Here is a 10,615-nt window from a genome sequence, read left to right as displayed (position 1 = left end):
TAGACGCTTAACCGACTGAGCCACCCAGGTGCCCCTGATCTTTCCAGGTTTTTAAATTTTGCTGGCAAATAAACAAACTCATCCATTTTTCCAAATACTTTTTCCAGAGTTTAGGTGGTGGTTGTTGTTGTTGTTGTTGTTGTTGTTGTTGTTGTTTAACTGTGTGGAGGGAAATGCACCCAATTCTCAAAGACTTTGATGTATTGAAACAGAATTGCTAGCAATGTTTGCTTATTGTAAAGCAAGCCCCAACTAAGCCAGGGTGGTTACTGGGAAGCACCCACATTACACCACACCTTGAAAGGGGACTTATTTAGACTTCATAATGCCCAAAGTTTCTTCTGAGGAACAGAGATTCTTTTCTGCACCCTAGCCCCATGATGAAGAGTTTCAGCCCCAAACTGCCAGATCCAATTCCTTAAGTTATTTACACTTCTGTGCAAATGTCAATACTAATAGATCACAACCAGGGAAGGGGAGTTTGGGGGGGGGAGTTGAGTTGGAGGCTTATAAAATTGAGAAAGCATCCATAATTATTCTCATCACTGCAATCACTGGATGCTAGAGAATAAATCACAAGGAGATGAAAATCAGGACTGGCTCAGAAGCACTACCTATGGCTGTTGCCATGGTCATCAGTGGTGGTGGAACAGACACCCAGAGGAACCACAGTCCTGCTGCCCATTATGAGCTGAAATCAGCTGCCAGGCCCTCCCTGGATGAGGCGCTCCGCCGAGGAACACCCTCCACAGTGTCCTGTTGTCTGGTTCCATACTCTTGGCCCCCAGTCTCCAGATGACACTTTTCATTAGGAACCTTGGTTGGCCGGGCCTTTGGCCCATTCCCTTCACTTTCCTTGTCACTTTCCTGGTATGGAGAGAAAGAAGGAAAACTTTACCTGTAAACCAAATACCTTTGCACTCCCCCTCTTACAGAGACACCCCTGAAAGAACCTTCTTTCTTTAAGCAATGTCAGGCTTCACGTTCAACCAACTTCTGCGACCCATCTCATAACACTCTAGCTTCACACAAGAAAGGCAAACATGAAGCATCATGGAGTGAAATTGTGCATGGCTACCAGGTGGGAAAATGCCTCCTACGGAGCTGAAGTGCAAGCAACCAACCTTCCCACATCAGGGCTCTTGGTGTCTTCCATTAGGATGTCACATACCTTATTTTGTGTCCTATAGTACTCATTTAACACGTACTGATATTTGGGTTGAGTAAGACCGAAGAAGGTAGCAAATCTTCCACCAAGAAATTCACATGCTGAAAGAAAGAAGAGGCACTTTGGTAAGCTGAACTGATGACTAAAACTTAGAGTCATTTGAGGTGAAGAGTTTAAACTTGTCTGCCGGTGATCCATTACCACACTTAACTTTAAGGCTGACAAAAGATTTCAATTGCTCTGGACTCTCAGAAAGTTCCAGGACTCACAAGGAATTGTTAACTCTTCTGTCTCCCCGTGGGATTACATCTAAACCATCCTTTCCAGATGGGTATGTCAGGAGAGATTTTCAAAATACCTACTTCCAGGTACAGCGTTGGTCCTAAGCAATCAGAATAGATGGTTTGGTTGTGAAAGTTGGGGGTCAAGGGTTAGCATTAACAGTGGTTTCCATGGGGCGCCTGGGTGGCGCAGTCGGTTAAGCGTCCGACTTCAGCCAGGTCACGATCTCGCGGTCCGTGAGTTCGAGCCCCGCGTCGGGCTCTGGGCTGATGGCTCGGAGCCTGGAGCCTGTTTCCGATTCTGTGTCTCCCTCTCTCTCTGCCCCTTCCCCGTTCATGCTCTGTCTCTCTCTGTCCCAAAAATAAATAAAAAACGTTGAAAAAAAATTAAAAAAAAAAAAACAGTGGTTTCCTGGCGGGGTCTCCTAGACACCTAGAAATGTTTTCCTTTAGAATTATAGGATTTCTGACACCCTACCCCCCACAACCCCACTTTCTGATCCCTAAGGCTTTTCCTCTTCTTGGGATGTTGCCCATATAGTACATCAACATGGTGCTCTCCATTGTTTAAAATGCGTTTTATCTTTTCAAAAATACTCTAGCTCCTTAATCTGTTTGTTTGCCACAGTGCCTGGTACATGTATATAAGAGGAGTTTCTAAAGTATTAGAATAAACCTTAGGAGGCTTTCCTGCTTATGACCTACTAGAATTTTACCTTGAAAACACTAGTTACGGTTTCATGTGGGTGTCAGCTCTATCCAAGGTTCCTGTGTAGAGACCAGGGTGCTGACTGCTAGCATTTGTATGGCTCCCCTACAACCTGGAAGCCCCAAGCAGATGCACGTCAACGCTACAGTCCTGCTTGGAACCTCGAAGGCAGCGTGATTCCCCATATGTCCTGTTCCTACCATCCTAAGTCACAGCCCAACATGGAAATCACTACAGTCCCTGTTCTCCTTTACATTCTCATAAGGCTGTATTGAGTTTTGCTTCTTTTACTTGACCTAATCTCCTAGGGTGTTCTCCCTCCAAAATATTTCACCCCTTACACAATCTTGTCCCAACTAAACACATAGAGCTCTCTAGAAGACAGCATTTTTTCTGCCAGTGTACCATGGTCGAGGTAAGATTGGTATCTCACCTGGGTTCCCAAAGGAACTTACAAATCCCTAACCCTGTATCCTGATGTAAAAGCACTTGCTCCTCTGAGGCTCATACCATCTGACTAAATCACCCCATCGTTACTTTTTACTGTAGTTTGAAGACTTCCCTCCCCTCCCCTACCCCCAGTGACTATTGTGGTCCCTAAGCTGACCTTAGCCATACTTTCATAGCACTCTCAAGTCATATATCAGCATTACTCATTACTAAGTCTTTTCATTGGTGGTCCCTATGCTCCTTCTAGCCCGGCGGTTGTGACGACAAATTGTAATTAAAGGCATGTTTACTAGCTTATAATATCTATTGAATATGGAGTCCCTTGAAAGCAAAGCCTGTCATTTGTCTTTGTGTCCCAGGGACCCACACAGTGCCAAACACACATTGGCACTCAATAAATGTTTATTTAATGAATGAATGAAGATCAATTCCTCAGAGCTGTGGCTATACTTCGTATTTTCTTGAATTTTAATTTTTGTATTTTTTTAAAGTTGTTTCCTTCCTGCTGTACATACAAGAATACGCAAATTAGAAGGAAATGAGAAGGGGCGCCTGGGTGGCTCAGTCAGTTGGGCGTCCGACTTCAGCTCAGGTCATGATCTCACAGCTTGTGGGTTCGAGCCCCGTGTCACGCTCTGTGCTGACAGCTCAGAGCCTGGAGCCTGTTTCAGATTCTGTGTCCCTCTCTTGTTCTGCCCCTCACCCACTCATGCTCTCTCTCTCTCTCTCTCTCTCTCTCTCTCTTAAGAATAAATAAAACATTTTTAAAAATTTAGAAGGAAATGAGTAATTAGATGTTGCCAATTGTGTTTTAAAGAAAATTGGTGAAAGTCGAGCAAAATAAGATTCAGTGTTTCATCTGTTATAAATAGCTGCTTAGGCCATTCACTTTGTCCCTGAGAAGGGTCCATAAAGTCCTTGTTCATAACAGAGTCATTATGATGAGGGAACTTGGAACTGTGTCATATAAAAATAGTTTTAAAAAAACCTTGGAAGTTTATTCAGGTGAAGAGTCACCTTAGGGATGGGGGAGGCTATTGTCTTCGAATATTTGAAGCTCTGTCCTATGAAAGAGGAATCTAGACTTGTTTTATATGACCTTAAGAAAGACAACTAAGATCAATGGGAATAACTTTAAAAGAAGACAAAATATAAGGTAGAATTTACTAAAAAGAGTTGGAAAGAGATGGAAGGGTCTGCCTGAAGATGTGAGGTTCTACACCTTTGGGAATGTTCAAGCATAGATCAAGAAGGGACTAGGTTGTCCCTTATTCTGGATGCCAGGGAGTGGATTAAACTACTGGAAGGCCCAACGAACACTGAGGGCCTATAAGTCTACATCTTGTATTTAGGACTAAATAAATAAATAAATAAATAAATAACTTTGGCACTACTTACTAGAAAATGAGGTGCTTGCTATTTGCCCTGCCCAAAACCATAAGTACGACTGCCATGAGAGTTTAGACTGAAAAAAAGAAAGAAATCAAGTTAGAGTAATTAATAACAAGAGTAGTGGTACAGGTGTTTCATGTAGAGATTTCAAAATGCTTTATAGAATATTACATTTTCTTTCGCACACATGAGAAATGTAAAGTTATCAAAACTATGAGTTGACTATAAACTCCAGGAGGTAAGACAAGGGGAACAAGGAGTTAGCTTAAAACTGTATTTTCTACAAACCTTGTTTGGCTTAATCTCTTATTCATTAAGCCCCCATGTTACTAATATTGACACTCTAAGCTTACAGGATCATGTGTTGAATTTGTTTTCTGTTCCTTCTTTTCTTCCTCTTCCTCCTCCTCGGTGCTATATTCTTCCATGATGTCTCCATCAACAAAATGGATAATTCTTTTGGGAGTAGTTCTTTTGGAAGACCTACTTTTCTCTAATTCTGACTTCTGGAAACTGTCTTTTTCCATAAGGAAATAAAACAACTAGTGAATTTAAAACAGGGAACCTTCAGGCCAGTTGCCCAGGGCAGTGTTTATATAGCTGAGGGGTGTCTAGTTATTTTCAATGGATGGTAAAGCTAGAGAATTCAGATGTAACCGTAGCTACAATCTCATCAATTCTTCAAATCCAAGGAAGGACTGTTCAGTTCTGTACCAAAATGGAAAAAAAAAAAATGTAATTAGTAGTAAAAATGTGAACTTTGAGTCTTCAAACAAAAATTTAAACAGTTCCCTTACCTCTTATTCATTACAAAACCAACAAATACTAGTAGAGAGAGGCCACTAAGGTGTGGAAGTTTCCCAATTATTTCAATAAAGAGCGAGAGGCAATGTAGGTAGTGATTAAGAGTGCAGGCTTTGCACAGAGAACAAATTTGTCAAGTATATACCTGGTAAAGGACTTATTTTCAGAATATGTAAAGAGCAATTACAATTCAATAAGTAAAAGACAAGCAACTCAACTGAAATATGGGCGAGGGATTTGAACAGATACTTTATCGAATAAGATTTACAGGTGCCAACTAAACTTAGGAAAAGATGCTCAATGTCATTAGTCATTAGGAAAATGCAAATTGAAACCATAATGAGATATCACCCTCACTAGAAGGCTAAAATTTAAAGGACTGAGGAATAAATGGAGCAGCTAGAACTCTCACATTGCTGGTGGGGATGCAAAATGGTACAGCCACTTTGGAAAACAGTTTGGCAGTTTCTTAAAAGTTAAACAGGTTCTCACCATATAGTTTTGTTCTGGGACCCAATTCCAAGCTGGGGGGTGGGCAGAGATTTCCCCCACCAACAAGCAATTCTCAAATTGTCAGGACACCAGCTGGATGTCCTACAATTCAACTCGATTCTGACACTTGGCCTCTTACTTGGCCTCTTCCCTTACTTCAGAGGCCAATCACAAGCCCAGGTTGTTATTTGTACTTCTGACCTACTGGCTATAAATCAGAGGTTCCCACAACCCCCACTTTGAGTTAGATTAATTTGCTAGAGCAACTCGGGAAGTCTGTTTACTCACTAGATTATCAGTTTATTATAAAAGGATAGAATTTGGGGCGCCTGGGTGGCTGAATCGGTTGGTTAGGCGTCTGACTCCAGCTCAGGTTATGATCTCATGGCTGGTGACTTCGAGCCCCGCTTCAGGCTTTGTGATGACAGCTCAGAGCCTGGAACCTGCTTCAGATTCTGTGTCTCCCTCTCTCTCTGCCCCTCCCCTGGTCTCTCCGTCTCAAAAATAAATAAACAACAACAACAAAGGATATAATTTGGGAAGAGCCAGATGGAAGAGGTGCACAGGGCAGGGTATAGGGAAAGGGCACAGTGCTTCTGTGTGTTCCCTGAGCACAACACGCTCTCTGAAGTTCCACGTGTCCACCAACCTGGGAGCTCTCCTCCCACCCTGTTTTGTTTGTTTGTTTGTTCTGGAGGCTTCATCACCGAGGTCTGGCTGATTAAATCATTAGCGTTGGGCACTGGTGATGAATTCAACCTCCAGCCCCTGGGGGATGTTAGGAAGTGGGAAGGAAATCACCTAATCACAGGGTTGGTTCTTGCAAGTCACCTCATTAACATGACAAAAGACACGTGGTCCTCTCAACAGTTAGGAAATTCCAAAGGTTTTAGAAGCCCTGGGCTAGAAATGGGAAGACCACATATATAGTTATTAAAAATCACAGTATCACACGTCTAGATGTTTACCCAAGAGAAATGAGAACACTTCCATCTAAAGATTTGTATGTGAATATTTATAGCAGCTTTATTTGTAAGAGCCCCAAACTGAAAACAATCAAAATGTCCATTAATGAATAAACCAAATGTGATACATTTGTTCAATGAAATACTATTTAGTGATTAAAGTATTGGACACTTATATTTTTATTTATTTATTTATTTTGAGAGAGAGAGAGAGAAAAGGGGAGGGGCAGAGACAGAGGGAGACTGAGAATCCCAAGCAGGCTCTGCACTGTCAGTGCTGGGCTCGATGCAGGGTTCCATCCCACGAACCATGAGACCATGACCTGGGCGGAAACCAAGAGTCAGTTGCTTAACCAACTGAGCCATCCAAGTGCCCCTTTGGACATTAATATTTGCAACATTATGAATGAATCCCCAAAACATCACGCTAAGTGAAAGAAGCCAGACACTGTATATTAAATGATTACATTTATATAACATTTTAGAAAAGGCAAAATTATAGTTGTAGAAAACAGATGAGTGTTTGCTGGGGAGGATGGGGGGAGAGATAACTACAAAGGGACAAAAGGGAACTTTCTCGGGCGATAGAAATGTTCTAACAGATATCATGATTGTAGCAGTGGTTACTCAACTATACATTTGTCAAATTCTACACTTAATGATGAACTTTTGGGGTAATGGGGTGGTCTGTGGGGTCTGGAGCCGATGGCCAAGAAATAATTCTTGAAGACGTCTCTGGTGCAAAAAGGTGATTTTATTAAAGTATGGGGACAGGACCCATGGGCAGGAAGAGCTGCACTGGGGTCATGACGGGTAACTCATTATATACCCTCAGGTTGGGAGGGGGTCAGGGATAGATTAAATCTCTAAGGAATTTTGGAAGCAAGGTTTCCAGGACCTTCAGGGGCCAGCTGTTGCTAGGGAAACACCATATATCACTGTTTAATAAAACTTTAGTCCTGAGACCCTTCAGATACATATCAGGGGCCATAAACTTGGAGCATGATTGCCAGGATATATCTTGGGGCAGTTGAAATAAAGGAAGTAGACTTATGGGGGAGGTGTAAGCCAAGGTTCTCGTTTGCCCCTAGCAAAGTGTCATCCTTGAGGCCTCTGAGCTCCTAGAGGGAGGTCACTCTGCTGGTCTCAAGGATTTATCAATGGGCTGTAGGCAGTAAGGGAATTTCATTTCTCATTTGCGTTAGTTTCCCACATCACCGTGGCAAGCAATTAAACCCCTTTCCTTTGTTCTTGGGTAGCCAGGCAGGTCAGAGGAATAGGACACATATTCCACGGGGGGGGGGGGGGGCTGCCAGCCTGTATTTTGTCCTCAGCCTGCCTCTTGCTCCCCCATCAGTTAATCAGTTAACACTGGTTAATATCTCAATAAATCTCACCAGTTTGGGAGCCAGCCTGCCTAGGTTTAATATCCCATTACTTACTATCTCTGGGCCTTGGTTTCCTTATCTCTAAAATAAGAATGATACAGTTTGAGCATATCTTTGAATATAGTACCAACCTTATAAAATGAGAATTAAACGAGGAAAGACACAGCAAGGAGTTAGAACAATTCTTAGCAAATATCAAGTGTCTAATAAAAGCTAGGTATTATTAAGTACCTATCACTTCCGTAACAGTGGGTACACACACTGTTGTCTTAATGAGTACTTAATGTATTTGAAGATTATGTCAGCAAATGTGGCAGACTGAGTTGATGTGAAAGTCCTCTTCCTGTTCCAGATTCACAGAAATGCTGGATAAAATTAAAATATTAAACCAAGCTGTGAGAAGAAAAGCTAGCAAAAACGAGTATCCGTGCCCAAGGCTGGATACTCCCCTTGCATACTTTTGTCTTCCGTAATCTTGTCTGCCTCCTGCACCAACTACCTGTGTAGCATCACTGGTAAAGTCCCCCTCCCCTGTTTCTTTGATCTCTCAATCCCCTACCATCCCAGCCATGAAAGGAGTCCCATGGCAAGGTTCGGGGCTCAGCCTTTGGAGGTGACTCCGCTGGGCCGGCACCGGTGTGCAATGAACAGCCTTTTCCGATTCCCGGAGTGCACATGGCTGGTCTCTTCCTGGGCACCGAGTATTTGCTGTAACAGCTGGACTGAGGATGTAAGAGAGGCAGAGAGACTGGAAGGAAGCCTAGGTATCAGCAAAAGAAGGAAAACTGAAAATCCTAAGGGTGAGCTAAAGCTGGGATGGTTCCTGAGGGTTTCAGAACTGGATACAGACCTTGGGGCTAAAGGTTTAACACTGGTGCAGAGAGGAGAGCCCAAATCACAGACCCTGCAAATTTGAGGAGCCAGCCGAAGTGAAATACCTGAGTAAAACTAAGATAAATAAATTACAATCGTAATCTGTAAATTATGGACTGGAAAAACTGCCTACTGGCTTATCAAAGTGGAAAAACAATTTGTCATCTCCTGGCAACATGGGTAGAAAGAGTCACTGAAAAATACTGGAACCCCAGGCCAGTATCAAATGCTGGGTGCGGCCAGATTCAGAGTGCTCAGGTGGGGTGAGGACCGGCAGTGAAGCTTCGGGACCCACAGCTGCCGGAAGCAAGCACAAAGCCACCTGAGAGGGAAGCTTCAAGAAGATAAGGTACACAGGATCTGCACTAAAAACACCCCCTGCTGAGGATGCCATGGCAAAAACTTACAAATCCCAGGAAGAAACCAACCCTCCTGAGGATGTTACCAAGTTGTCACCCAAAAGTCGGGAGTAATAGAGCAACACAGAACTTTACAATGATTATGGTTAATATATTCAAAGAGATAAAGGAAGCAAGACATAATATCCCAAAGGAACAGGGTGATTTGAAAAAGAACGGAACAGAAATTCCAGAAACGAAATGTATAGTCAACACAAGATATGTTGGATGTAGATTGAACAGTGAAGCAATCTCTCATAACCCAGCATAAAGAGAGATATGTTCTGTTAACATCAAGGAAAAGCTTTGAGATATGAAGAATGGATGAGAAAGTTCAATATGTGTTGAATGGGAGTTCAGAGGAGGTGAATGGAAAGGACAGGGGAGGTAATGTTTGAAGACACAATGGCTATGAACTTTCAATATTTGGGTTTTTTTAAGTTTATTTATTTTTGAGAGAGAGAAAGCACGAGTGGGGAAGGGGCAGAGAGAGAGAATCCCAAGCAGGCTCTGCACGGCTAGTGCTGGACATGGGGCTTGAACCCACGAACCATGAGATCATGACCTGAGCCGAAGTTAGGAGTCGGACTCAGCCAACTGAGCCACCCAGGCGCCCCTAAAAGTTACTGTAGAGACAAGCCTATGCAAAGAAGGACACTCAGACCCTCCCCTGGGCCCCTAAAAGCAGGAAATCTATGAGAAAGGTAGTCTCCCTGGACCAGGAGGTAAAGAGACATCCTTATCACCAGAGATGAGATGTTTAGAGCCAAGAAGGCTGTACAAACAATCCTTGTTACTTTTTACTAATTTGCTATCCCAGCCCAAAGTCTGTTTACAATTAATTCCTCACTAATTGAAACTCCAATTAGTTAACATTTCTCTGTCTTGTCAATTCCTCACGGATTTATTGTCTCTCTGTCTAAAAGGTGTAAAAACTGCCGGCCTTGGTCATTTCTTTGGGTCTCAATTTCATTATTGGGCCTCTGTGTACATGTAATAAAACTTTTTTTCTCCTGCTAATCAGTCTCATGTAAATTTAATTCTTAGTCCAACTGGAAGGCCTTGAGCATAGAGAAGAATTTTTCATTCCCTTCAGGGGATGTGAATAAATCACCGAATCTTATTGGTACAATGCTGAGTTTATGTCATTGTCAAAGGTTAGGGTTGCAAAAGACCTGCCAAGGGTTAAATTTGTCAGCAAAGTGATATGAAGACAGAGGACCGACCCAGCATAGGGTCCTCTAAGGAGACTTGAGCAATGAATACACAGGGTTTTGCCGACTGACTTAGTGACAGTGTATCACTAAAGAACCTCAGCAAGAAATAGAAAAGTTGTTACCATTTAGTTTCTGATGCCAAAAAAGCAGCAAACAGTAACTTAATTTGGTGTTTAAGACAGTGCCATGTGAAATAAAACACATCCTACAACAGTAATCAGAAGGAAATACAAACATTTTTGAAAGCAACTCACCTACATTTATTCCTCTGCTTTTTCTTTCATTGCTTTTATTCGTTATGTCTGGCTTTGAAGGTAGTACAAAATTCGGTGCCAGAAGTTGTTCGGTAGATGATAAATCAGAGAAGCTAGGCTGAGGCCAGACAGAGCCCTGGGATATGCCAACGTGGAAACATTCTCTGTGTGCTGTTTACAGGGCGGAACGTGTTTGAGTTGTGGGAAGGTCAGTTATATTTACA

General features: G+C 42.5%; 1 protein-coding gene across 1 annotated transcript; it reads right to left on the bottom strand.

Moving 5' to 3' along the window:
* Positions 1-494: 494 nt before the first annotated feature.
* Positions 495-10,615, bottom strand: FAM177B (family with sequence similarity 177 member B). The gene is made up of 5 exons (XM_049635252.1): positions 10,392-10,615; positions 4,354-4,708; positions 4,007-4,073; positions 1,172-1,269; positions 495-867 (listed from the first exon to the last, which is right to left on the bottom strand). Exons 2-5 carry the CDS (start codon positions 4,525-4,527, stop codon positions 685-687), a joined length of 522 nt encoding a protein of 173 aa, XP_049491209.1. The 5' UTR covers positions 4,528-4,708; positions 10,392-10,615; the 3' UTR covers positions 495-684.

Source organism: Panthera uncia, chromosome F1 (assembly GCF_023721935.1).
Source record: "Panthera uncia isolate 11264 chromosome F1, Puncia_PCG_1.0, whole genome shotgun sequence".
NCBI classification, from domain to species: Eukaryota; Metazoa; Chordata; class Mammalia; order Carnivora; family Felidae; genus Panthera; species Panthera uncia.
This window is presented reverse-complemented; position numbering and strand designations above follow the sequence as displayed.

Bases quoted from the DNA above. Each gene is read 5' to 3' on its own strand.
- FAM177B (XM_049635252.1), bottom strand. From the start codon at position 4,527: ATGGAAAAAGACAGTTTCCAGAAGTCAGAATTAGAGAAAAGTAGGTCT. The intron at 1,270-4,006 runs GTAAGTAGTGCC...TCTTTCTTTCAG, and splicing joins AGCAAGCACCTCATTTTCTA to CATGTGAATTTCTTGGTGGA. The intron at 868-1,171 runs GTATGTGACATC...TCTCCATACCAG, and splicing joins ACTATAGGACACAAAATAAG to GAAAGTGACAAGGAAAGTGA.